Source organism: Neopsephotus bourkii, unplaced genomic scaffold, assembly GCF_033783945.1.
Source record: "Neopsephotus bourkii isolate Nb327-2 ecotype Australia unplaced genomic scaffold, CSIRO-AGI_Nbou_v1 NB_668, whole genome shotgun sequence".
NCBI lineage: Eukaryota > Metazoa > Chordata > Aves > Psittaciformes > Psittacidae > Neopsephotus > Neopsephotus bourkii.
In genome coordinates, this window is record NW_026901167.1 from 846,616 (window position 1) to 874,329 (window position 27,714).

The 27,714-nt window shown below is 53.8% G+C and overlaps 2 protein-coding genes across 2 annotated transcripts; one reads left to right on the top strand and one right to left on the bottom strand.

Annotated features, from left to right (window-relative positions):
• Positions 1–3,294: 3,294 nt before the first annotated feature.
• SLC9A6 (solute carrier family 9 member A6) lies at positions 3,295–22,992 on the bottom strand. Its single transcript, XM_061353201.1, has 16 exons — positions 22,704–22,992; positions 16,455–16,654; positions 16,040–16,117; positions 15,351–15,427; positions 14,361–14,473; positions 12,855–12,960; positions 9,761–9,902; positions 9,439–9,544; positions 9,163–9,251; positions 8,859–8,972; positions 7,240–7,351; positions 6,336–6,489; positions 6,137–6,167; positions 4,909–4,988; positions 4,264–4,369; positions 3,295–3,765 (listed from the first exon to the last, which is right to left on the bottom strand). Exons 1-16 carry the CDS (start codon positions 22,975–22,977, stop codon positions 3,490–3,492), a joined length of 2,058 nt encoding a protein of 685 aa, XP_061209185.1. The 5' UTR covers positions 22,978–22,992; the 3' UTR covers positions 3,295–3,489.
• A 1,160-nt stretch (positions 22,993–24,152) lies between these two features.
• Positions 24,153–26,890, top strand: MMGT1 (membrane magnesium transporter 1). Its single transcript, XM_061353202.1, has 4 exons — positions 24,153–24,270; positions 24,657–24,709; positions 25,636–25,739; positions 26,589–26,890. Exons 1-4 carry the CDS (start codon positions 24,189–24,191, stop codon positions 26,749–26,751), a joined length of 402 nt encoding a protein of 133 aa, XP_061209186.1. The 5' UTR covers positions 24,153–24,188; the 3' UTR covers positions 26,752–26,890.
• Positions 26,891–27,714: the final 824 nt, after the last annotated feature.

Below are 27,714 nucleotides of genomic sequence, written 5' to 3' on the forward strand. Positions count from 1 at the left end.
CACAGTGTGTGTGCAGCGGGATTAACGGTGTTTACCCTGATTGCCAGGGTTTAGAGGTCTGTGATTAGCATCATTTAACAGTATAACACCGTTGTCTCTTGTCCCACTCCTGTGACTTCAGTAGCACAGAGCACCCATGACCAGCAGGATGCTGCACGAGCCCTCGCTCATAGCCTCATGGTACCTTTGTGAGCTGCAGTCAAGGCTTTGGCAAAGCCCAGCCTGAGAGCTCAGGACTCAGCTTCCCACATGAGGACCACGGTCCCTTTGGAAAGCAGAACTGAATCCCCTCACTGTCTGCTGCTATGGATGGGAGACAAGTGTTTCAGGAGGCTTCAGGGGCTATCCTCCTGCAGTGATACAGAGCCATGAACAACGGTACTTTTACACCATCCAAAAGCCAAAGGTTGTCCTTTATGAATCACAGGCCTCAAAACCAGGTTTAGGTGCCTTCTATGTTGAAGGATTGTAAAGCATTTGAACAACTAACCTCTTCAGCTGCTCTGACAGCACACAGCATCAAAAGTATGGTTCAGATGGGGCTGGAATCACCTGCAAATTCAACAAGAACACAGGACATGAAAGCCCACGAGAGCTCAGCATCCTCGAGCTTGCAAACACCCTATGTTGTGCCTTACCCGTTGGACATGGACAAACAGCTGAGAAGGCCAAGCAGCACGTCATCACTTTGCTACAGATTTATTTCCGTGGGAATTAATGAAACTGTACACACAATTCCAGAAAAAAAATAACACTCATCATCATCTTTTATAGCCCATAATCCTTCTTTCACAGTACAACGCAACAGGAAAGGATTTAGTCAGTGTAAACAGAAGGTCCAGGAGTGATCATCAGCTATCACACATCAGCTGCACAAACACCACAACTACGGAGTTAATGCCATTAGCACACACATCGACAGTACCAGGACAAATCAGAACTTTACCTACAATGCTTTTTCATGTGCAAAAAGCCATGAAAACTCAATTTACAGAAGGGCACCTTCTTTGTGGGTGCTGTTACTGCCTCCTCGGGGCTGTCTTATCCATTTGGCAAAAGGTGTTCAGGGTACCCTTAACTTCACCTGCAGCATAACCCATCAGTGCCTCTGGAAACCAGGCACTCGAGTGCTCTCTGCTGCAGCAGGAGAAAGGAAACACCCAGCTGAGGAGGAATCCAAGTCATTTATTAAATCATTCCTGAATTTCAGCTTAGATGCATTCCTGCACCAGGACTATTCACAACAGTCCTGCTTCTATGGATCTGAAGTTCACAGAACCAGAGCAGAACCATCCTGCACCAGCTTTGTAAATGGAATTCACAGCCAGATGCTACAGGAAAAACCAAGAGGTAGTTCTTTAGCATACCTCTGTGAAAAGGCAAACCGAACAAGGAACAGGATGTCGAAGTGATGCAGTGAACCTAAAGGCAACAGGTACCTACTGTGGTTTTCTTTACTTTTGGGGTTTTTTTTTCACTTTTGGGGTGTTTTTTTTTTTTAAACACATGAAGTTAAGTTACAGACATCATAGAAAACGCACACTTTATGGAATTCCTGCATAGTAGGAAACAAAGAGGCTAGCACTAATCCAACAGCTACGTTAACAGCGAGACTGCGCTTACCGGTGCAAGGAAGATGTCCTATCTATATATTAACAGAGCCTCCCCCCTTCTTAGAGGAGTCCTATGGCAACACTGAGATGTTTTGTTCAGAAGGAAAAAGAAAGCATTTTCTTGGGGTTAAACTGCCAAAATCATTCAGTTTCACGTCCGTCAATTTAAGGCAATGTTACTGAGACCTGAGAAAATGAAAAAGCAAACAGAAAGTGAAAGTTTCTTTTCTCAACTATATATATATATAGTGTGTGTATATATACATATATATACATTTCAAGTGTGTATATGTATATATATACACACACACTTGAAACTTCCTGTCTCCTCCAGCTCTCAGGTGGTGCTGGGGAAAACAGCCATGGGGACACTGCTGTGAGGTCTCAAGGTCGCATCCTGAGAGGTGCAGTTTGTTCCAAGGAAACCTAATGGGAGTGCTCAGACTCACCCGGCTCTTCTCCATCTCATCTCTTTTTAAACAGCTCTGTTGAAGCCCTCTGGAGAGGGTTAACTCCACAACAGGCCTGTAGTGCACAGGTAACCCTGACTGGTTTGTATAGCCAAACTGGAGCTAAACCAGACAACAACGTTACATACAGGAAACTGCTGTGATTCCCCCTTGGCAGGAGGAAAAGAAGGATGTCAGGGTTAATTTCACTGCACCTTTAGCCACTTCCCATAGCGACAGAGTAAATCCTTTAACACGAGCGTGGAATCGCCAATTGTTCTGTGCTCTTCCTTGGTAAAGAAGAATTGAAACGCAAACTCAAACCCAAAGCCATCAACTTGCAAACATTTCTCATTCAATGGTAAGAGACACGAGCGAGACGGGGTGGGCCCTGCAGACAGGCAGCATGCTAAGGAGTTAGGACACAAAGTGCAATGGGTTTGGACTCTACAGGAGGACGGATGGGCAACTCCCCTTCAAGTACCACCTCGATGCTCAGTGAATGCCTCTGCAGAGGACCGGAGGTACCACGTCAATCTGTAGCTGTAAAGCTTGTGTTTGAGGCTGGCCAAGCTCCACGGCCCCGGGGCGCAGCCCTGCACATCTCAGCTCCATCTGTGACTGCAGGAGGAGAGAGTGGCGCACACAAAGACACGGTCACTTCCCAAAACGTGGAATGGCGTTGCCAGTTGAGGAGCTGGTGGTGGCTTGAGCCCCAGCTGAAAGATGGGCTCAGCCCTAAAACCTGTGGGATCTCCTCTACACCACTACAGGAACAAACCATCCCTCCCTCCTGCTCCCATCCGAGCAGCCACAGCCCTTGCTATCAGCTTTGGCCAGTGCGTGCCATTAGCCTGCTAAACAGAGCAGGGCTTGGGCAGCAGCGCACCAGAAAGCAGGAGGTTTCCACATCCCAGCTCAGGCTCCCACAAAGTGAACAAGGTTATAACAAGTTTAGCACCGGCTCTGCTCGGTGAGAGGGCGCGTGGCTTATTTCTGGCTCAAACATCAAACACGACGACCCATAGATCTGAGACCAAAATAAAAGGTAACAATCCTCATCTGAACAGAAAGCAACTTCCACCGCTCACCTCTCCCCGCCTCAAAGCGTGAGCAGGGAGTCAGCTCCTTTACTCACCCCGCTGGGAACTAAACCCTTTGTCAAACCACACATTAAAGAAGCTCACTGTGTGCAAAAGACTCTTACGCTAAAACAGTTCCACCCTACACAGTGCAGTCAACACAGTTTTAACTTAAATTTGCAGCTTGTTCTTTACAAGTGCTTGGCAGAGAATATTTATATTCTTCTGACACCATATAAATAATATTTATACAGCTTAGACATTTCGAGACATGCATTAGACTTTAGGTAGTACATATTTCTTGATCATATATGCAACTATTACTGTCAATCAAACCAAGCAACCTTATGCTGGACCGTGCCTTGCGTTATCCAGGACGTTTGATGGGGGCTCTGAATCGTCCATGGGAAGGACCAGGCGCGTCCCTCGGATTACGAGTTCATGGTCCCCAAAAGCCAGCTCCCGATCCAGAGCATCCTCCGAGCTGTTCCCCACGAAGCGCCGGGATGTGCCGCTGGATGCCACCGAGTCGGTGTTGACAGTGGAGTCCCCATAGGTCAGACTGATGTCCCCGTCGTTCAAAATGAGGTCTGAGTCATCATCCTTCAGCTGCTCCTGATTCTGGGCAACAAACAGGGGGGAAGTGCTGGTTAAAGGGAACCTAAAGGGAACCTACTGGGGAGGGGCTTGGGACAAGGGATGTAGGGACAGGCCAAGGGGAATGGCTTGAACCTGCCCGAGGGGAGACTGAGCTGAGCTCTTAGGCAGAAGCTCTTCCCTGTGAGGGTGCTGAGGCGCTGGCACAGGGTGCCCAGAGAAGCTGTGGCTGCCCCATCCCTGGCAGTGCTCAAGGCCAGGTTGGACACAGGGGCTTGGAGCAAGCTGCTCCAGTGGAAGGGGTCCCTGCCCGTGGCAGGGGTTGGAGCTGGAGGAGCTTTGAGGTCCCTTCAACCCAAACCATTCCATGTTTCTATGTATTAGCTCATCCCTCAGCACCAGTCTGATCTCCCTACCAAGGCTCTCAGCTCGAGGCTGTAGAGCAGCACCCAAAAGCTACGCTGAAACACGAACATGCCAAAGTGCACCCACCCATGGCGGAAAGGACACCAAGAGACTCACTTCGTACGCCTGTGGACTCGTCAGGCACCGGGCAATGGGCCCACAGCACCCTGGCAGTGTGGTGGTCAGCGGGGGCCCGCTGTGTGTCAGCAGAGGCTTCAGATAGCTACAGAGGGGGTTAAGGAAGAAAGAGGAATAGGGCGATGTTGGCGAGTCGAGGGGTGGGATGCAGGGGCAGCAGGGAGGGACTCTGTGTCTCCAGGAAATCACAGGAAGGAGAGAAAAAGAAGTCCCTGGAAGCACAAAAACCATAGGAATGAGCAGTGTGAATATAACCACAGTGGGACATGAGTGGACCAGACACAGCCCTGGTAAGAAAAGGCCTCGCAGCATCACTTGTCCCATGCCTCTCATTGTGGCAAATCACTCCGCCACTAATTGATGGTGAAGCATTTGAAAGGGAAGAGGGAACTGATCCAGCAAGAGAAGACCCCTGCCCTTCCTGCCCACCTGCCACCAGGATCGAGGGTCCCTGTGCTTCCAGCCTTGCAGACACTGAGCTGCCGCTGCATCCCCACTAAAGGTGGATGGAAATGGCCGTTTCTCACAGCCACAGCCACGAGGAAAGCAAAGGCTGGCTCCTCCGCTGAGCAGGGAGCGAGCCATGCTCCAGGCCAGCAGAGCTGCTGGGGCACACAAGGATACTTGTGATCGAAGTTGTACCACATGCGGAAGAGCCAGGCGCTTTCTGCCTTGGTGCTCCTCCTCTCGCTCTCTGGGACGCCCTGCAGGAGAGTCAAACGTTAAAGAGCAGCAGGGAAACGTGCCACAGCCTCCAGCAGGGCCAGGAGGCTCCAGGTTATCCCGGGGGGATGGAGGAAGACACACACCTTCCATCACCCCTTCAGAAGAGACCCATGGGCTGCAGAGAGCATAAGGATGCTCACACCACAACAGGCTGCGGTGCTTCCAGCACACGCTGCACTTAGCAGCACAGAGCAGCCTTAGGGACGTGGTATCAAAGCATTCTTTCTGCTAGAGCCTTCCAGGTCCTGGCCCTGAGGTTTAAAGTGCCTCAGAGCCAGGGGCTGCATCCAGGCTTCACGTTCCATAGTGACTGACAGGTCCAATCTCCATCAAACCTCGCCTGAGATTTCTGTATGCAAATCACTGCGTGTGATGGGGACCTCTGCCTTCCTTTTAGTGAGAGTAAAGAATGCAGAACTGCTTGGAGGGCACTGGGAACACAATTACACATCCCACAGAAATCTGGCTTTCAGATTCATGGCTCTGGGCTGCCTTCAGCATTTGATGCTTTCTGCCCAGGAGGTGAAAAGCTCAATAAATGGCTCTGACTGAGTAAAAGGCACCTCCAAGGTGCAGAACCCACGCTGGCATCGAGCAGAGCCACAGCATGACCAGGCTGCAGGGAAACTCCTGATGCTCCAGCATTTATCTCAGCGTGGCTGGTGGTTCCTGAACTGCCACATAGCTACCCATAGGAAACAGGGGGGGGGAAGCTTACAAGTGGGGCAGAAGATGCTACATGAAACGAGGCAGTAAATGGTGTTTCTGTACTGCTCTGGGTACCGGGATGAGGCAGAGAGCCTCCATGGCAGGCGTATTTTGGTGTTTATTTCCAACCCAGCCAGAGAAGGGCTGAATCTAGTGCAGTCTCTCCCTGCAATGTGGCAGCATTGCTCCCAGCAGTAATGTGCACTAAGAAGTCCAGGGTTGCTTCTCTGCCCTCCCTTCCAAGTGACTAAAGGAAAGGCTCATTATAACCAGAGAGAGCACAGAAACATCCTCACTCCCACTGACTGCAAACTCCTTCCCCAGAGGGGCTAAAAAGTCTCCTACAGGTGAAGGGAGCGGAGCAGGGACCGGTTGGATGTAACCCCTGCCAATTGCTGCCCAGCAGCACTGCACTCACCACGTTCTCCTGGTCTGCATCCACACCGACTCTGCGGAGGAGACAAGCACAGGGTTAGCACAGGCGATGCCAGGTGGGTACCCACTGCGGTCCCAAGAGGAGGATCGCGTCCTTCCTCCCGTCTCTTTGAACTGAGCATCTTAATGTGAGAGCGGGACGAGGGAGAGGATGTGCTGCAGCAAGAGAGCCCCTGACTCACCGGATGTTCAGGCAGGACAGCATGGCTGTGGTGCCCCCGCCGAACACCCACACAGTGAAGAAGACGATGAGGAGCGTTGTGCTGAACATCATCTGCCGGGCGTACGTGGCCGTGTCGCGGATGGCCAAGGCGAATGCCATGGCTCCTCGCAGCCCTGCCAGCGAAGGGATGGTGGAGGAGCTGTGTGAGCCCCACAGCACTGACAGCAGCCCCCATCGCAGCCGTCCCCACCCAGGGTTTACATCAGTGCTGCCCCACAAGTGGTCCTACCCCTCTGATGGGGCTTGGGACAAGGGATGTAGGGACAGGGCAAGGGGAATGGCTTGAACCTGCCCGAGGGGAGACTGAGCTGAGCTCTTAGGCAGAAGCTCTTCCCTGTGAGGGTGCTGAGGCGCTGGCACAGGGTGCCCAGAGAAGCTGTGGCTGCCCCATCCCTGGCAGTGCTCAAGGCCAGGTTGGACACAGGGGCTTGGAGCAAGCTGCTCCAGTGGAAGGGGTCCCTGCCTTGGCACAGTGTTGGGACTGGATGAGCTTTACGGTCCCTTCCTACCCAAACCATTCCACGATTCAGTGACATCCATCACTGGAGGAGACCACAGCACTTTCAGTGATGATTTAAGCGTAAGCATTCCCTGTGAAGCTGGGGTTACCACCAGCCCAGAAAGGCAACCCCTCCTCATACCCCATGCTGTGCACTGAAGCGCAAGGCATGAAGAGCTCACTCCTACACCTCACAACAAGGTATTCCCACCACCCAGCCAAAGGGAGCCCTTTCCTGACCAACCTCTCCTCCAGACACTGCCTGTAAGAGACTTAAGAGTTGAACAAGGACTATTGCCAGGGGCTCAGGGGCAAGGAAGTGCAGATGGGCCACGCGGTCGGAGGCAGGGATGCGCTAACGTACCAGCAAACATCATCATGTGCTGTAAATTCGTTCCAATCTTATTTCTTCTCCCCAGATTCAATAAAAACGACAGTGGGTAAATATTGGCAGCTCTTCCTAGGAAGATAGCAAGCTGTATTTGCACACATTAAGGAAATTGCTCTTCCTGTGCCTCCCATCACAACCCACCTCTGCACACAGAGCGGGCGGAAACGCTGGGGAGCCTCAGATACCCTGGTCCTCTGGCTGCAAAGATAACCACCCTGCTCTGAGTGCTACAGCAGAGTGGGCAGAGCGTGCTGCTGCCTCCCCACAGCAAAGCACACACAGTCAGGAACATCACATGGAGACAAGCATGAAGAAACAAGGGACCGATGAGAGGACAGGATAGAGGAGTGAGAGGAGAATAAAAACACCATTCCCCACTGTCTGCTTCCCCCTGCCAGCTCCTTTTTCCACCCCAAGAATTATGTGTCCTCGGTGAAGCTCAGGCCATCACTGCTAGCACAGCTCCTCTGACAGCCCCTGGCACCCCACACTTCACAGCTGGGTTTGAAGCTTGAAGCCAAGTCTCATTCCCAAAGATTATTCAGCAAAATGAAAGCAGCAGCAGTTGAGAAGGACAAAAAAGAGAATCTGAGACTCATTCTGTTCCCATAGCCCGTGAGATACGAGAAGCACCAGCCCCTTTATATTGCTTTTTATCTCTGAAGCTGTCTCCTTTAATACCAGCACCCAGATGGCAAAAATAATCTTGGAGCCAGTATTCAGAGCAGTTCTGAATAATATGGAAAACGCTTCCAGCTTTCATGTGCTGTCCTGAGCATCATTCATTTGCATAAGAGATGCATTTCACGATCCCTCTCATGAATGAGCTCGCTCAGCAGTGAGTCAGTTCCTGCTCAAGAGGACACCATTTCAGCCTAACCACCCAAATGGCATTCCCCATGTTCTTCACTCCCTCCATCCCCCAGGCTCCCAGGGGAACCCAGCAGACCCCGCTGCAAGCCTCATGCGCCAGCACTGGCAAAGATAACAGCGTCACACGCAGCACCATAAACCTCAGCGCAGGTGAAGGGTGCAAGTAATCCTGCACACCTGAACTGGCTTCCCTGAGATATGGAAAACACTCCTTCAAAATCCTTGGTTTTCTGAGACATACCAGCGCTGAGAGCTTGTTTCCATTCACATCAGCTTGTAGAAGGGGAAATCCTTCCTCACAGCATCACTATCGTAGCCCTAACTGTGCTATTTGACCAAAACCAGGCAGTTTTTTTCAGGGTTAACCAAGGCATTAACAGGAAATAAATGGCTACAATGGGCAGTCCCCATCCTCAAAGCCACTCCTGGTGCATGACAAAGCCTGGAGCTTCGGACCATGTTCACACCGAACAGGAGTCCCTGCAGCAGCTGATCTGAAGGGAGGGAAGACAGCGGGATGAAAAGCAAAGCTGGGAGAAGAATCTCCATCTCCTTCAAGTGAGCAGCACAGGCACCACTCCATGGGAGAAATCCCCTTGTAAACATAAAGCCAGGCTGACTGAGGAAAACCCCACACATCGGAGAGAAAAACACAACCTGGGAATGAGGAACCTCTCCCTTTCCTATTTACATCTTATGCAATGGGCTCCAAAGGATACGAAAGCCCCCACCACGAAGGTAGGGTTAAAGACGTGGTTCTGGAAGGTGAACAGTGCGAGTCCCATGTAGGAGAAGATGAAGTTTTCTGCCAAGAAGTTCAGCAGCTCAAACAACTGAAAGAGAAAACCAAATAGAAAGCGAGTGAGACACCCGAGGTTTAACAAGGAACACACAGGAGCCCATCCATCACGCAGTAAATACTGCTTCCTTATAAAACCCATCTGTAGCAAGACAGATGCACCTCATTGTGGCTAGAGGGGAGGAAAAGATATTGGATACTCAGAGAGGCTAAAGAGCTCTCACCTGCTTAGTTCTGTGCTGGGACTCTGTAGATAAGTTGTTATAGGTATAATGGGCCTGTGTGATCCCGCAGAAGAGGACAGCCACCACACCTGGGGAGCAGAGCATCGCGTTAGACTCCTCATCAGGAAAGGCACAGGGGATTTAATGCAATAACCCCAGAATAAATAAAGCAGAGGGAGAGCTCCGGCTGCCATCAATGGTGGGAGAAGCAGAACTCAACAGCCCCATCATCCCTGCAGATCTCCATCCCGGACACAGGGCTGTGCTGGAGCTTGCCTGTAAAGCCGCACGCTTCAGCCAGCAGGAACGTGCTCCAGGACATCAAGAAGAACAAGCCCGTCTCCAGCAATGGGAACTCCCGAAGTTTGGTGAACTTGGTGACGTTGCAGATGGTTAAGGACAGTTTGGAGAGGAACTGCAGGCTAGAAGCACATCAAATCCGCTTGTGCATCACAGCAGCAGTACACAGCTTGCCCCTAAGGAAGCTACGGCACTGCCTTTGATGGATTAAGGCAATGCAGCGCTGCATCTGGGTGAGATGCAGCACAGCAACAGAAGCAGCTTTGGAAGCACTTGGGGAAACACAGCAAAAGGATATTAAAGCTGTCACGACTCCGGTAGCTGCTCCCATTGCAAAAGAGCCACTGAATATCCCCAGGAAGATCCCGATGGACTTGAACATCGCTGTGACATCGAATGTGTGGCTGTTGTCACCCGCCGGCTGGTACGCAACTATTGAGCTACAAGAGGGAGGGAAAGCACACACAGGAACAGAACAGCCCTTAGTGTGGATGGGGAGGCACCTCCACAGAGCTACATAAGCCAACATCGAGCCTGAGAAACCAGGGAGACAAAACCCAAGTCCCACACCGCAATTCCTCTGGGATCGCAACATGCAGCAGCAGCATTCCCACCCTATCCCAGGGAATTGGGGATCCCCTTTGCTCCTGACCAGCTTTCTGCTGTTCAGCCGCCCCTCCTAGGCACAGCTCTGCACTTGCTCACTCTAGGCATTAGAGAGCATCAAACCAAAGCCCATCTCTCGCACAATCTCCTCCAAATGCATTTGCTTAAGTGACAGTCCATCATTTATGATGGGATTTTGGGGGTTTGGCACCAGCTCTATAAAGGCAGGCACTCTGCAACCACAAAGCACTCCAGTGGGAAGCCTCCATTGACTCCACAGAGGTGGCTGGTGTGAATATCCCCTGGAGAGCTATAACTTACTCTGCTTTACCACATTTAACGTGCACTGCATTCATGTGGCACTGTGCTGAGCTCTGAAGTGAAACACTGCAGGGCAGGAAGTCAAAGGGCACAGGGCTGGTTCACAACAGCAGCACGCTCATTTCACCCACCAAGCTTCTAAAGGCCTTCGTGGTGGGATGGCAAATGGGTTTGCTCCCTCCTAGCTAAGGTGAGCTGAGCCCTCCCACTGTTTTACTTGGAAGGGCTGAGATACAGGGGGGCCTTTATCCATCTCCTAAATGGGGTTGGAACTGGATGAGCTTCAGGTCCTTTCCATCCCAAACCATTCTATGGACCCCTCACACCCCTTTCTTGGATGTAAGCTTGCAGAAAACATTAACTTCCAGTCCGCCATCCCTCAGCCAGCTCCGTTCAGACTCTTGGATGTGAACTTTAAACCTTTGCTGTTTAACCTCCTGAGTTCTGCTGGAAAGGAAAGCTACTGCCTCAAGCACACATCCTGCAGCTCTCTCCTTTAACTACATACCAACGTCAGGGGTCACTTCCCTTGCTCAACTTCCCTGCTTTTAACACCGTTCCTTCTCCTGCATTGTCTCTGACACTGCAAGATGTACACTGTGATTTAACTGCGTTTGTCAATCCCATCTGACACTTCCCATTCACCAACATGTTCTTCTTCTGGGGCTTGGGGTTTTGTTCTTATAAACCCAGACTGGTTTCATTTCCCCTCGTAACCGACTGTTTGGATGCTGGCTTTGTGTTTTTACCTCTTAGCAGTTGTCCTTCTGGTTCTGCTTTCTGCATCACTCATAAGACATCATTGCCAGCTTTATGCCCCCTGTCTCTGCCCATGGCATTCAGCCCCTTTGAAACCTCCCTTGGGAAGAATCAGGTAGAGACCCTGCAGCTGCATTCACCTCCCTGCTCCCAAACCGCATCCCCAGCACCTCGCTCCCTGCTGGCTTTCGGTTCTGTGTTCAATTCCTCTTCACCCTGCAACCAGCCCCCAGACCAGCACGAGGCAGGAACCAGCAGCGGATCCTGCTCCCCAAATACAGGAACGTTTGTCCAGGACTGGAAGCAGGGAGGAGAGGAGCCCTGTGGGCACCCAGCTCCTGGAGCAGTCCTAGCTCCTCCCTTGCCACAGGGGCTGCTCTTAGAGGATGCATCCCCTCCTTGCACCCAAGATGTGCTTGTGCCCAAGTGACTCCGGCTGCCCCTGAGACACCTGCATTGACCAATACCCTCCGTGCTGATGGGGCTGCCCTATGCTGCTTACAGTGACCCCAAAGACAAAGCCCATGGCAAGCTCTGAAACAGGCACTGGTTAACTGGCGAGGAGCCCTGGAGGGGTCAGCATGCTGCTGGGCTGGGCTGCACTAAAGCCTTGCAGCAAAACAACTGCTGCCTGCAGCTCAGAGCTGCAAATTACCTTATTTCAGGCAGGGGGTGGATGGAACTCAGCTTGTGGGAAGAGGAAGGCAGGAAACCAGAGCAACAGCTACAAAGCTGGTACTGAAACAGCGCGAGAGGTGATGCGGTCACCTCCATGTGCGGAGATGCGCCACACTGATGCTAAACCCACCCAGAACCTCCCAGCACAGGCTGGAAGGCCCCAACCCTTCCTCACTTGGGATCACTTTCTAACACGACCTGGCTGTGCAGCATTTACCCTCATCCCAGTGGGGACACATCCAGCATAAAGCCCAGAGTGAGCAATACAAACAGCTCCAGAAACCTCACCAGAAGCACTCAGTTCTGTGCCTACAACTGGGGACACGCAGCTCACGAGATGCTCCTTGCTGCCTCCACCTTAGGGAAACCCACACAAGCAGCACGCTGCAGTGACAAGTATTCCAGGGCTATTTCCTGCATTAGTCTGAGCTATACGTGGACCTGTCACCACTGCAGATATCATACCGTGCCAAACAAATTGCCATGATGGCTACATGGTGAAAATGCAGATCAAATACGTCCTGCATGCAGAGGACAGACAATGTTAAAGAACAGCAAACACTCTTTAGAAAGGCAGCATGTGTTCAGTGCAGGGCATTCACTCGGTAAGAAATACCATCTTCTTGATGCACAGAAAGCAGGGAGAGGAAGGAAAGCATTCCCACCTCACCCAATGCAGGTATTTGGATGGGAAGGCAGGCAGGGAGGAGCAAAGCCATCAGCAAGGAGTTTCAGTGGGGCTTAAAAGCAGATGTGATGCTTATCCCATTTCAGAGGGACAGAAAAACTTCCTCTTGACTGGGTCAACCAGGCATAAAAGCAAACCAAAACTATCCATCATGCAGGGAGAAGCTGTAAGGGCAGCCCGCAATCCCAAGCTGCAGTCTCCAATGTGGTCAAGAGGTCACTACAGCTTTTGGGGACACTCCAAATGGGAAGCTGCTCTTGCAAACACCTATTCAGGAGGTCCCCCAGCACCTGACACGTACCATGGATAACAACTGAAGGTAAAAGCAGAGCACACTTACGAAGACAGCACTATGGCAACGGCATCATTGAGGACGCTCTCGCCAAAGAGCAGGGCATACAGCTCAACATCAACCTGGAGCTCATGGAATATGGCAAGAACAGTCACTGACAAACAGAAGAACAAGAGAGACATTCAAAAAGGCGCCGTTATTTTGGTGCAATCAAAGACAAAACGCCCTGGTTTAGAAAGCTGCCTTCCTGCACATCTGTGCCACTGCTGCGACGGTGCCAGCCACCCCTCCTGCTCCCTCCACCAGTCTTCCTTCCGCCCTTTCACATGAGGATTTGCTTTATCATTTCCCTCCTGCTCCTTTTAAACACATCCTGGCCATTGGGTCTATTGAGTCTTCAGCAGGCAGACACAAGCAGACTCTGCTCTGAGCTTGCTGAAGGTCTGAGCTTGTGGACTGGGCCACAGTACCACGCTAACACAAGCCACCCAGCTTTCATGATGCCTTTGGCATGGTGCATAAGGGAGAGCCTTCCTCCACCCTGCCAGGAGGATGCAGGCTTGTCCAGGGTGATGCCTGTCTTCTCCTTCCATCTCTGATACTCCAAAGGAAATCCTTGGATTCGGCACAGGTTGACACAGTGGAAAAGCCAGCACAGATGTATGAACATTTCAGACCCAACTGGAGGAAGCCAGGCATTAGAGGGTGTCTTGTGATTTACAGCCACACGGCAGAGACCACAGAACCCTCAAGCCCTTCCGTGATCCAGCAGCTCCAAGAAGGGAACCAAAACGCAGCAAGTTTGGTGCCTCAGCCTTGCAAAAGCATCACAACATCTAGAGCAAGCGAGATGTAACACGTGGTGCATCATGCACAGCCCAGGCTGCTGCAGAGGGCTGAGCTAATTCCAATCAAAGGCCTTTAAAATAGCATCCAGGTGCTCAGCTGTGCACGCTGGAGGGGGTTTAACACATTTATGCACAGGGAAATGTTCCATTTTTACCTGTGGCATCTTCACGTTCCTATTGTGAAGCCTGAAGAAGGGATACCATGCCAACATCTCATCTGCAGCACTTCCAAGCATTACTTCTACCTGCAGTCCTTGCCCAGCCTCTGCCCATCTGCCATCAGGTCTACCACAGCACCATCACACCCAAGAGGTGCTCTATGCTTTGCAACCCAAATCCAGTCTATGATTACCCCTAAACCAACTAAAACTGCCAACTGAACATGACACATGTGCTCGTGCTGCATCCGCTGCTGGCACAGGATGGCAGAGACAGGGTGGACCTGTGCCAACACCCAGTGAAGTCAAGAGACTGGCCAGGACTTCACTGCAAACAAAGATCTGGGACAGCAGAGGTTTGGAAGGTCTATTCCATGTACTTGGAAGGAAATCAAAAGGCATGGAGACAAACGTGACCTCTAAATGTCACACATCCATTGAACTCCAAAATTCAGAAGGAGGCCACTTGCAGGTGCCCCTCTTCACCCCAACTCAAACCAGATCAAAATGTAGGTAAAATGAGGGGAAAAGAACCCCATCTAACATACCTGGGTCAGTAGCTGATACAATGGCACCGAAGAGGAGGCAGTCAGTGAAGTAGAAGTCTCCCCCGAGCTGCCCAGTGACTTTCATCAGCGCCACGCAGCCATACACGACAGAGCTGGTGATTACAAGAGGCAATTACTCATCCCTGCAGTGCATTAAAACGACATCCCAATGGACTCAATTCCCCTCAATTTGCCAGATTAACCCCTAAAGTTATCCAAGTGCCAGGGCACCGATGAACTGAGCTGAGTGTGGTGAAACCCCAGGGCCATGGTGTGGGAGGCAAGTGCTGGGTCGCACACTGGACCACGTACATGGTCTCCCTGAGGAACCAAGGTGGAAAGTGCTCCATGAGCATGGCATGGCTTGGGAAGAGGAGCGCCCATGCTCATGGGGTCTCCCGATCTCTTTGCAGTGTCTCAGTGAGCACGTTTCAATGGGGTGACCTTGGCCTGACTTTGGGATGCCCGAAACCCTCAGCGAGGAACAGTTAATGCAGATGCTGAGTCTGCTTGAATCCATTGGACTCCCCATGGAAAACTCCCTCCGCCTGCCTGCGTGCTGCTGTTCGGAGCAGGAACCCTCCAGCTCCCTCTGCACACAGGGATGAATAACCTGGCACCCCATCTGTGCTCACCAGGCACCTGCTTCCAGCAAGTAAGGACAGGACATGGGTTTATGATCCTGCCCTCTGTGCCTGTGTCTCATGCTTGTTAGGGCTCTGCTCTCAACAGGTTGAAGCTCCTGATTCAAGACGTGTGAAACTTCCCTTGCCAGGTGTGTAACTGCTCTGGATGGGATGCTGAGAAAGCGCTATGCAACTAGACAGCAATCACCCTGTGCCCACAGCAGGCCGGTGAATGGCTCTGTTGGCTGCTGCTGAGCAGCAGGGGCAGGGAGCCTGTGTGATCCTTCAGGGCTGGGATTAGCAGCCAGAGCTCTGGAAGCCTCCAGAGCCCTCCACAAGAACCAGAGCAGCTCCAGTTACTCACCCGATCACCAGGCAGGAAATCGCAGTGCCAAGGAAGGCGTAAGCCAGGATGGATCCCAGGTTTCTGAAGAAGTGCCTCTAGAAGGAGGATTAAAAGGAAGAGTTCCGTTTGCTAACAGCCTCCTTCAAGCCTGCACAGGCACCACATGGCTCGGCAGCTACCTGGACCTTGCTCAGACACCATGAGCTGAATGGTGCCCATCAGTGTACACTGCCAGACCAGCAGATGTTGATGCAGCATTAATAAACATGAATGCATCATCTTCCTACACCTGGGTATTTAATAAGGTGCTGTTCTAAGTCCTGGGAACTGATTTCCTAACCCAGCAGCATTCCTCCTTCCTTCCCCCGCAAGCTAAGCAGGATCATTCTCCTCTGTTTCCAAATCAGCATTCCAGAGAGCTGCTGAATCCCCACCCTCTGATGTGCTTCAGAGGCTGAAATGGGACAGAGCTGACCTCCAAACCCGTGCCAAACCCGCACTGGGAGAGGTTGAAGTCATTGACCCTTCCCAGGGATGGACAAGACTGACTGGGGCACTCTCAGCCCTGCTTCCTACAATCCCACATGCACCAAGGAAAACCATCCCCATCTCCACAGCCTGCTGAGCAAGCAGTAAAGCACACTCAAGTATGAAGAATGCTCTGGAGGCAGAGGAACTGAAAACACAGGAGCTGCAAAGGCACGTACCCTTTTCAAGCTGTAGCCTGCATAAAATATAATTGGGGGAAGCAAAATGTTGAAGAACACTTCAGGATCAAAAGTCACCTGTTAAGAGAGGAAAAAAAACCCAACAGTCAAACGCTTTGCAAGGCAACACACAGATAAGGATGTCACATAAAGCACACGGAGGAAAGCCTGCGCCCCCACCGGAGGAGATGCTGGCGGATCAACTCTGAGGATGCCTCTGGGATCTTTTGGAGACACAGTGCAGAGCTGAACCAGCTTAAGATCAGCTGAAACTGGGGTTTCATTACCTTGTGTTCTAATTATAAGCTGATGCTAATCTGATCGAAGTGAAATACACACAGAGAGAAAACAACCACGTCACGCAGCAGCTACAGGACGCGTCCCCGCAGAGGTGACCATGGCTCGGCTCCCTCACCTTTCTCAGCATCTCATTGTCCTGGACGTTATTGAGCTCCTGGGCGCTGATCTCCCCTTTGAGGGTGTACTCGTAGTACTTCCCGCTGACGTTCACCAGCAGCGTGGCCGGGCTGGTCTGTACCTGGCAGCTCAGTGTCACGTTGTTCACATCGCTGGGCACGTGGATGCCGTAGCGCAGGACCACGCCGACCAGGACCCCTGCAGAGGGACACGTGTCCGTGAGACCTGCCATGGTCTCCTTGAGGTCGCAGGGACCAGGCTCTGATAGGGGCAAGAGGAACCGGCCTCAAGCTGCACCAGGGCAGGGTTAGATGGAGCTGAGGAACAATTCCTGCCCCAGAGGGTGCTCAGGCATTGGAACAGGCTGCCCAGGGCAGGGCAGCAGGCACCGGCCCTGCGAGTGTTCCCAAACCATGTAGACAAAGCCCTCAGTGCCATGGGTTAGGGGTGGCCTTGGCAGGGCTGGGGTAAGGGTTGGACTGGAGGAGCTTAAAGGGTTTTTCCATCCTGGTTGATTCCATGGTTCTATAAAACCCTGGGTGTCCTCTCCAGGGACCTGCAAACGCTCGTGCAGACCTTCTAACACAGGCCATGGCCTGGTCCTGATGGGTTCTGGTTCCCCAGCAATGAGTCAGACATAGAGGAGACAAATTGCAGACACAGTGGGCACACTGGTTTTCTTAGGGCATTGCTGGCACACATGTGGGGAACCAGGCATGGCACCGCTTACGTGTGTCTAAGCTATGCATGTTGCGCTTAGAACCTGCCAGCATCACGTTTTGCCACTACAGAAATACATTATACCCTTATATTACATATAATATAGAAAACAGAAATACATAATACCATTATATTTTGGTAAAGGATTAAAAATTATACCCAGGAACACAACGAACACTTTGAGGAGAGCGAGCATCCTTCGGAAGATGCTGCAGCACCATCCCTCCTCCTCCTGCACCGAGGAGCTTCCCCAGCACACAGCAGCCATCCCTGCTCTGTAAAACCCATGTTAGCTCCCCAACCCAGGCCAAGCACCCGGGTCTGCTGCTTACCCCCTGGGAGCATCAGCTCTGCACCATGAGCAGCAGCCGCAGGGCAGCCCCAGCATCCAGCTCCACTGCTGGGCAGGAGTATCCTGGGATATTCCAGAGAGCACTTTCCCAGCAGGCTGGGGAGCTGGGAGCTCTCCCATCCACACTGATGGCATCCACACGGTGCAGGCTGCTCCTCACCCGCCTCTTGTGCTCCCTGACACGGGCAGGCTGGGCAGCAGGGATGCTCCACAAGGCACCTTTCCAGGTAAGCTTCAGCACAGACGGGTTTGGAAACCCCTTGATGAAGGCACCACAGAAACCCTATCTTGAGCCCACCTCTGAACCATGGGTTCCTGAGAAGCCTTCAGACACGTGGGGACCAAACAGAGCCCACAGCCCTGAGAAGGCTTCCCCATTGCCTGCCAGGCTGCTCCTGCTTCTTCATGCTCCGGGCTTTCGCTGCCTGAAGGGAACATCAAACTCTTCCTCTGCCGCCATCCCCCAGGAGCAGAGCCTGGGCAGGAGCCCCGGGGCCATGCAGCATCTCCTGCAGCCAGCTCCCAACCGCCCACCCCCAGTTTGCCTTCTGCCCTTAGAACTGCTCCTCTGCTCCTATGGAGCAGGCAGCACCAGGCGCACCCGGCTCTGCCCCTCCAGCGCTGCCTGCGGTGGTTTGGAATCACAGGACCCAGACTGGTTTGGGTTGAAGGGACCTCAAAGCTCCTCCAGCCCCAACCCTGCCACAGGCAGGGACCCCTTCCACTGGAGCAGCTTGCTCCAAGCCCCTGTGTCCAACCTGGCCTTGAGCACTGCCAGGGATGGGGCAGCCACAGCTTCTCTGGGCACCCTGTGCCAGCGCCTCAGCACCCTCACAGGGAAGAGCTTCTGCCTTATCTCCAACCTGAACTTCCCCTGGTTCAGTTTGAACCCATCGCCCTTTGCCTTCTAAAGCCTTTTGGAAGAGCTGGGTTTGTGTTCCTTTCACACAGGAAGCTGCTGGAGCCTGTTCCCAGATGGAAACCCACCCAGCAACCCCTTTACTGCCCAGGCTCAGCACTGTGAGATGAGAGGCCCTGTAGGAGCAAGGAGGGACAATGGACATGGATGTTTCTGCTGGGAATTCAGAAGAGATCCTGATTCACCCTCATCCCCATCCCAAAGCAGAGCTACACCTGATAGCACCCCTGCTGGTCCTCAGTGTCTCACTCACCCAGGCAGCTGCTCCCAGCCATGCTCCGGGTGCAGCCAAATTCCCACCCTGGCTTGGAGTGGGGTAAGAGACAAGGGACTGAGAGCTACAACATCTGCTGAGAGCCCTGTGCTTGGGGCTCCCCACATCAGACACGTTCCCTTCCCTGTAACACACAGCTCATTCTGTCACCATGCAGATGCCCCCGCCACGGCAGGCTAGAGACCTGCCCCACAGCATCCCCTACCCAACCCTCCCATCTAACGATGCTCGCTGGAGGCACCTGAAACAAACCCCACTCGGATGCCAAGGTTTTCCAGCCACCAACCCCAGCGCTGGGCTCAGGCTGCCTGGCCCAAGCCCAGGGGAGCGGGTAAGGAACCATTGGGGAACGGTTCCAGCTCTCCAGGCGCCGGCAGGGCAGCCCCAGCAGTGAGCCCTGACCCTCCCTGCCAGCACGGACACGCTCCTGCAGCCAGAAGCAGCACGGAGCTGATGCAGGGAACCTGACACGGAGGACGCTGCCAGCCCGAAGTTGCAGGGAGCAGGGAAGCTAAAGGCAAAGCTGCTCAGTTAATTGAGGTCTTTCATGCAAAGGGCGCGTTCCCATTGCGCTCCTCCCAGCCCCATTAGAAACAACCAGAGCCCATGGGCTTTCTTTTTGACTTTTTAGGTGCTGCTGGACGTTTCCGAGGGAAGGTTTTAAATGAACGCTAATACATTGCCATGCAGGCACTTAACAGCAGTGGAAGCACACAGCATCCCCAGGCGAGCATTAATATGGACACTGAGAGGAAAGGAAAACAGCGAGCAGCTGAACTCATGCTGATGAGGAGCAATGGAGACATGTGCGAGCCAGGGGGCGAGTGGGAACAAGGGAACAGCTTCTAGAGAAGCTCCTGCCACATCCACGGCCAGAGCCCAACGAGAACTGAAACACAATGGTTCAATTAATCATCTTCAGTGGTGAGGGCCTTGTTTTAAACACCCAGATGGAGCTCTGGGGCTGCTAAACACCTATTGTCTGTCCCTGTGTAATGACTCTGGCTTCCATACAGCTCTTGAGCATCAACCCTGAGCTGACAGGGTGATTTATAAGCTACAAACCCACCTGGAGCAGGAGCTTTTCACTTAAAAGCACAGCCACCAAGGGAACTCTGGTGGGGTTTGGCAGGAAGATGTGTGCAGAAGTTCCATTTGACTTAGTTTTGTTGGTTTGGTTTGTTATTCGGGGGGGGGTTAATTAGAAAAAGCCAAGCTTTTACACATTGCTTCTCTTGCCCAGATTTCAGGGTCTGGTTTGAAGCTTCCCTGCTGCAGCACTGCCCTGGGCCTGAGAGCAGGGGGACCAGAGCATCATAGAGGGGACCAGAGCATCACAGAGGGGACCAGAGCACCACAGAGGGGACCAGAGCACCACAGAGGGACCAGAGCATCACAGGGGGACCAGAGCATCATAGAGGGGACCAGAGCATCACAGAGGGATCAGAGCATCACAGAGGGATCAGAGCATCACAGAGGGGACCAGAGCACCACAGAGGGGACCAGAGCATTACAGGGGGACCAGAGTATCACAGAGGGGACCAGAGCACCACAGAGGGACCAGAGCATCACAGAGGGGACCAGAGCACCACAGAGGGACCAGAGCATCACAGGTGGACCAGAGCATCACAGGGGGACCAGAGCATCACAGAGGGACCAGAGCATCACAGGTGGACCAGAGCATCACAGGGGGACCAGAGCATCACAGGGGGACCAGAGCATCACAGGGGGACCAGAGCACCACAGAGGGACCAGAGCATCACAGAGGGGACCAGAGCACCACAGAGGGACCAGAGCATCACAGAGGGGACCAGAGCATCACAGAGGGGACCAGAGCACCACAGAGGGGACCAGAGCACCACAGAGGGACCAGAGCATCACAGGGGGACCAGAGCACCACAGAGGGACCAGAGCATTACAGGGGGACCAGAGCACCACAGAGGGGACCAGAGCACCACAGAGGGGACCAGAGCACCACAGAGGGACCAGAGCACCACAGAGGGACCAGAGCATCACCAGGGGACCAGAGCACTACAGAGGGGACCAGAGCACCACAGAGGGACCAGAGCATTACAGGGGGACCAGAGCATCATCAAGGGGACCAGAGCATCACAGAGGGACCAGAGCATCACAGGGGGACCAGAGCATCACAGAGGGACCAGAGCATCACAGGGGGACCAGAGCATCACAGAGGGACCAGAGCATCACAGAGGGGACCAGAGCATCACAGGGGGACCAGAGCATCACCAAGGGGGCCAGAGCATCATAGAGGGATCAGAGCATCACAGGGGTACCAGAGCATCACAGAGGGGACCAATGCATCACCAAGGGGACCAGAGCATCATAGAGGGATCAGAGCATCAGAGGGGGAACCAAAGCATCACCAGGCATGAGGGACAGCGAAGCAGCAGCAGCACCTGCTTTGCTCCCTGCAGCTTTTAAGTTGTCACTCCAACACAACAGCAGCTCAGCCCTGCTTGGTAAATGACACATCCCTTTTCCTATGGCAGCTGTTACAACCCGAGAAGCAGATGCCAAAAGCGGTGGCAGGAGGGGGAAAGGCTGGGGATTTTCTGCATGAGCAGCTGGGTGACGTTCCATTTCCCCAGCAATTCCCTGAGCACAGGCTGCAAAAGAGCAGGCAGCAAAGATGGGGTTTAGGGATCAGCAGGAGACCCAAACAGCCTGAGAGCAAGGGGAGCACCCAGGTGGGTCAGGGCGAACAGAGCACCAAGAGGAAGAAAAGGCCAGGGGAAGAACAAGTTTGGAAGCATGAAAGGAACAGAAGGGCCGTGTGCCCATAAGCTCCAGGGCAGAAGGAGAAGGAAGAGCTCCCATCCTGGAAGCACGTGCTCCCATCCTGGGGAGGTGACAACCCTTGCCCTGGGCTGGAGGCCAGCACTGCCTCAGCGGTGGCTTGCAGGAGTCCATGAGGGCAGAGCGCTGCGCTGTGCCTCTGGGCTGACACAGGCGTCTCCTCCCCGCCACTGGGAAGGACTCTTCCAGTTAACTGGAACTGAGGGTCATAAAAGCCAACGGCCCAGCGGGTCAATGCCCTGGGAGCAAAGCTCCCTGCTGGGCAGGGGACTCGGTCACATCACTGCTCTGGGTCTGGTCACCACCAATGAGCCAGGGCACAGAGAACAGGCACTGACCACAGCGCTCGGCAATGGCACCTTCTCAACCCCAAACTCAACACATCTTGTCTGAAGGAGGATCCGTGGTTGGGTTAATCACTGCCCCATTGCAAGCCCCAGCTCTGCTCTGGTTGAACTCCAAGCCATGCAGGATAACCAGGACAGAGCCACATACAGCATCTCCATGCAGTAACTTCAGGCCACATCACCCCAGTAAGTCCCAGCTCATCCTCAAAACACAACCAGTTACAGACCCGCTCCCCTTCTTGTGGGAGCACCTCACCCCGTCACAGCAGGGACCCCGAAAGTAGGAGCTCATGCGCGCAGGTCCCTCCCTGAGCAGCAGGACATAGGGGTCCCCCACAGCAATGGGTGACAGCATCTCCCCAAACGGCCTCCCCACTCTTCATGGACACCTTTTGGTAACGCAAGCACTCCAAGCACAAGGTGGAAACACAACCTCCAGCCCCAGCGTGCAGATACAGGGCAAAGCCTGGTCTGTGCTGCCCCAGGTCCTCGCTCCCAGCCCCGGAGCGGTGCTCAGGGACACGGCTGCGGGGCCACTTGGCCCATGGTAGCCCCGGATGCCATCAGCTTCACCAGTGCTGCAGCCCCGGGTAACGCTGAGCACGGGATGCAGCCGGGAGGGAACACGGGTGTCCCCTGCACCCACACAGGAGGGTGCCCACGGAACGCGCCCCCGCGGCAAGAGGCCACCGGAGAAGGGACCCGCGGCGGTGCCACGGACGCGGCGGGTGGGGACCGGCTCCGAGCAAGCGATACCCACGGATAGGGGATGGGGACGGGGGGGTGGGTGCGGGATGGGGGTGCCCGGCGCCCCTCACCGTAGATCATGGCGAGCCCGGTCTCGTGCAGGAAGCGGGCGCGGCGGTGCTTGAAGAGCCATATGGTGAGGATGGTGAGGGTGAGCAGCAGGATGAAGACGAGCAGGTTGGCGCTGTCCTGCCGGTGGCTCTCCTCCGCCGCCTTCTCCGACACGATCTCCTCCTCCAGCGCCCCGGGTCTCGCCGCCGCCGCCGCCACCTCCCCGCCCGCCGCTCCCCGCGCCCACAGCCCCGCCGCAGCCACCGCCGCCAGCACCGGCCCCGGCCCCGCCATCGCCCCGGTACCGGCCACCGGCCCCGGCCCTGCCGCCACCACCAGGAAGCGGCGCTGGGCGCAGGCGCTGCGGGGCGGGGACAGCGCTGCCGGGAGCCCGGATAGGGACGGGGTTGGGGCGGGAGAGCGGAGCCGGCGGGACGGGGGCAGCGGGGAGAGGAGGGGAGGATGCGGGAGAGCGCGGAAAGGGACAAGGGCGGCGGCTGCGCGGGGGAAAGGGGGTGCAAAGGGGCCGGAGCGCACCCCATGCCCCGAGGTGGGGTCAGGGTGAGCAAGGGGGGTTCGTGCCCCCGGGGGGCGGGGTGAGGGCTGCAGTGAGCGCCGCAGGGATCAGCTGGAAGGGGATCTGTAGGAGATACCCTCAAGGAATTGCTTCTGTGGCCCTTATCCGCGCACCTCGGGGCATGGGGGGCCTGGGATGGCTGGCGCTGGCCTGGGGTCAGGCTCCCGACCTGTGTGTCCCCTGGCGCCCTTGTTCCTGCATGCAGAGAGAGGGAATTGTCCCTGGCATCCTGTGCTCTGCTTTCAGCTGGGAAGGACCAGCCTGGCCCGGCGCTGCTGGTCCCCTTCCCCTTGGGACCAAGCCTGGCTCCCGAGGTCACCCCAACCCCTTGGGTTTGATGGAGCAAGTCCAGAGGAGGCCACGAGGATGCTCAGGGGCTGGAGCAGCTCCCGTATGGAGACAGGCTGAGAACATTGGGGCTGTTCAGCCTGGAGAAGAGAAGCTGCATGGAGACCTCAGAGCAGCTTCCAGTGTCTGAAGGGGGCTACAAGGATGCTGGAGAGGGGCCTTCATCAGGGACTGTAGTGACAGGACAAGGGGTGATGGGTTCAGACTGAAACAGGAGGAGTTCAGGTTGGAGACAAGGAAGAAGCTCTTCCCTGTGAGGGTGCCCAGAGAAGCTGTGGCTGCCCCATCCCTGGCAGTGCTCAAGGCCAGGTTGGACACAGGGGCTTGGAGCAAGCTGCTCCAGTGGAAGGGGTCCCTGCCCGTGACAGAGGTTGGAGCTGGAGGAGCTTTAAGGTCCCTTCGTCCCAAACCACTCCGGGATTGACTCAATGTCCTCAGTCCAGCGTGGGAAAGCGGTGGTGAAGCCACGCCCCTTGCCGCACAAGCCACGCCCCTCGGGCGAGGCCTGTCCCCGCCCCTTTGCTGACGCCATCAGCGTGCGCCGGGGGGGGGGACGCCCCTGGCGGCGGCGGCGGCGGCGATGGCGGCGGGCTCGGTGTGGAAGGGGCTGGTGGGGCTCGGCCTCTTCGCGCTCGCACACGCGGCCTTCTCGGCGGCGCAGCGTGAGTGAGCGGCGGGCACGGGGCACGGGCCGGGCCGCGGCGGCACCATCATCACGGAGAGCGGAGCTGGGCCCCGCCGGGAGCGCACCGGCACAGCGCGGGGTTCGGCCCGGGCAGGCCCGCAGCGGTGGGAACGGGAACGGAAGGGAAAGTGAAGGGCAACCCGGAGCCCGATGGCGGCTTCACCCCTTCCATGCGCCCCCCCCCCCCCGGTGCCGTTCCCCTGCTGGCAGCGGGGCCGGGAGCGCTCGGGTTGGGGATGGGAGCATTGCTCCGGGGCGGTGGGGGCTGAGGCGTGTGGCAGCCCCGCAGCGGGTCCCCGTGCGCTCCGTGTTGCTGTGTGCTCTACACAGAGCGCTTGACGTGTGCGTGTTTCCGTTTTGTAGATCGCTCCTACATGAGGTTAACAGAAAAGGAAGACGAAACGTTGCCCATAGATGTAAGTTTCAGCCGTGACAACGTTGGTAAGGTGCTGGGTGGATTGTGCAGCCTCCCTCAGTTGCTTTGTTATTTTAACGTGATAAGCATGAATACAAGGTAAAGCAGGTTTTAACCCGCGCTTTCACTTGAGCTCCCCCTGTCAGTAAGAACCCTGTTTCCACCCTGACTCCCAGCGGTGTGTTCTGTCAGAGCAAACCCAGGTACAGACCTCGCTCCCCTTCTTTAGCATCCCCCTGAAGCAGCTTGTCCAGGGATTCCCTGAACTCAGCCCAGAGAGCTCTGGCCTCCATCTCTTGCTTTGCAGCATAAACATCCTCCTCCCTCTGGCTTCTGCTGGCTGACATTTACCCAGCGTGGCTGTGTGCCTGCACAACCTGCTTCAGGAAGGGGGAGGGTGGGGTCGTTTTCATTTGCTTCAGTTTCTTGGGGGTTTAAATCCCATTTCAATTAGTTTCTGTTCCAGTTTTGCTTGATCAGAAAGGGAAGGGGATCAAATACCCACAGCTGGGCATGGCATTAGGACGGAGCAGCAGCTGCCACCACTGCACAGCATGTGCTGGCAGCCAGCTCACCTCTCAGAGAGAGCATTTAGATCCTTAAGTATACAAGAACCAGGGGTTTGTTCTAAGGAGCTCACTGAGGAGCCCTGTGAATCCATTCGGCTCATGCAGTGCAATCCAGTTGTCAGGCAGCTGAAGCTCTTCTTGGCTCCATCACTGTTTTGCCACACTAAATAGATGGGGGTTTCTCACCTTCCTGTGCCTCAGTTGCCCTGCTGAGATTCTACTCAGATATTCCTACTCAGATTTCCACCTCTCTAAAGCATGGGATGAGCTATTTGGGGGGTAAACAGTTAATAATAGAAAGTAATGTAGGAAAAGAGACTTTAAAGTATGTGTTGTGTTGTGCTTCCCTCTGTTACAGATAGTTCTTCAGACCCTGTTAGCCTTTGCAGTTACGTGCTATGGGATAGCACACATCGCAGGAGAGTTTAAAGACATGGATGCCACTTCAGAGCTAAAAAATAAGTATGTTTTCATTTCTTCTCTTCATGAACCACATGTATCTGCTGCTCTCTGAGCACTCAAAGAGCTTTGCTGCTTGGGTCTTCTTCAGTGCATGCTGTGAACAGTCACACCTGGGAAAGCCAGCTGTGTCTTTAATATCAGAGTTAGATAACCAGAAAAGCTTAAATCACCTCCCTAACCCTCAGCCACACTTCTGCTGGGCAGAGTTGGAAGAGGAATGCAATGCCTGCATGGGAAGTCAGAGCCCAGCAGCCACAAGCGGCTGTCCTGAGGTGGTCTCAGGCTATGGGCAATATGCTTGGCTCCCTCTACCTTTGCTTCTTTACAAGAGTTTGAGTTATTTGTACCTCACACTGAATTCAAGGCAGAATCTCTGAAAGACTTGAGGAAAATAAGGGGTTTTGGATGGAGATTTTGGAATTGGATGGGCAGACATGGCCTGTCTGGCTGTTGCCAAGAGCACAGGGGAGGATGGGAAGCCAACAAGTTGCCAGTCTTGTATTTCATAGCGTTTACCTAAACCCCATAGCCTCAGGCACAGACAGGGAGGAAAAGCTCCCAGTAAGCATCAAGGTGTTAACACAAGGGGCAGCTGAACTGAAGCTGGCATGTTTGGTGCTGCTGCCCCAGAACCTAAGGAAGGTGAAGCTTGTCCAACCTCTGCAGTGAGTATTTAGAATAGAATAGGAAGGGTTGGAAAGGACCTTAAGATCATCTAGTTTCAATGTAGAACTAGTTCTTCATGCTTGCCTTTGTATTTCCCTCTGTGTTTTTGTTTAAGGAAACATAACAAGAAAGCAAGAGTCTCAAAGAGTATTAACACTGCCTCTCTACCTTTATATTTTGAAGGACGTTTGACACATTAAGGAACCATCCATCTTTTTATGTATTTAATCACCGTGGTAGAGTATTGTTCCAGTCCCCAGACACAGTGAATTCCTCTTCAAACCAAGATGCTTTGTCATCCAGCTCAGCACTGAAATTCCGGAAGCTGGAAGCTCTGCGCCGCTGAGGCTTTCCCAGCTGCTGATGGTGAACCCAGGACACTGAGATGTAATATTCAAGTCGGGGATGTAAACACTTTTTTTAATTTCTGGAGCAGTATTTATATTGATCTTCCAGACTTTATAAAGTATATATATATAAACTAATGACCTTTGTACACTGGTTAATGAGAACGACTCCATTGTGAATTGGCCACGCGGTGTAAATCACTCGACCCACCTTCCCATTGCCCTCTATTAAATCAAGTTGCAGCTGATTTAACTCCAGTTAAAGAAAAAAGCACGCTGGTTTGCACTGCATTTACTGCTCTTTGACAAGAGGGAATGGTGGAGTGCTGGCTGTTTGCTCTGCTTGCACTGCAGTTTTTTGTGGAAGGCCTTCAGAAACGCTGTGTGAACAGCAGGAAAAGGGGCAGCATCTCCTGCTCTGCGAGCCCTGCACGCTGCGGGCAGGGGGAGTCAAAGAGATTGCTTCATCTTTATTTTTCTATGATGCTGAGAAAGCTGTGTGAAGGTTTTGGGGCTTTTTATCCATCCTGGCAGTCTTTCCTTATTGCCCTCCTTCAGTTAAGTGTAAACTGGCCTGTGCTGCCTCAAGCTGCCCGGGATGAGGCTGTTGATTTGGGGGAGGCAGCTGACATCTGATCACATAGATAATCTACCATATATCATGATATATACAGATGTCTAGACACACAAGATAATCTTGGCTTGATTGATTGCCCACTGTAATGCTCTTCTCTCTGCTTGTGAATACAGGGGTGTTTATCAGACAGCTGAATCCTTTGTTGGCACCAGATACAAGTCCCAAGTCATCTTCTATGAGCTGTACTTAAGTATCAATAAGAAATACCCATTCTGGCTGTGGCCCAGGGGTAGGGACCAGCAGCCAGGTCTGGCTGTTGGCACTGGTACAGGTAATCAAGTTGTGGTACAGCCACCCCCTTCTCTGCCAACAGAGCCTTTCAGTC

Excerpts from the sequence above, each read along its gene's own strand:
- SLC9A6 (XM_061353201.1), bottom strand. The coding sequence starts at position 22,977 with ATGGCGGGGCCGGGGCCGGTGCTGGCGGCGGTGGCTGCGGCGGGGCTG. Across the intron at positions 16,118-16,454 it reads ACAATGAGATGCTGAGAAAG|GTGACTTTTGATCCTGAAGT; the intron begins GTGAGGGAGCCG and ends CTCTCTTAACAG. Across the intron at positions 9,252-9,438 it reads TGAAGCGTGCGGCTTTACAG|GTGTGGTGGCTGTCCTCTTC; the intron begins GCAAGCTCCAGC and ends TCTGCTCCCCAG.
- MMGT1 (XM_061353202.1), top strand. The coding sequence starts at position 24,189 with ATGGCGGCGGGCTCGGTGTGGAAGGGGCTGGTGGGGCTCGGCCTCTTC. Across the intron at positions 24,271-24,656 it reads GGCCTTCTCGGCGGCGCAGC|ATCGCTCCTACATGAGGTTA; the intron begins GTGAGTGAGCGG and ends TCCGTTTTGTAG. Across the intron at positions 25,740-26,588 it reads ACTTCAGAGCTAAAAAATAA|GACGTTTGACACATTAAGGA; the intron begins GTATGTTTTCAT and ends TATATTTTGAAG.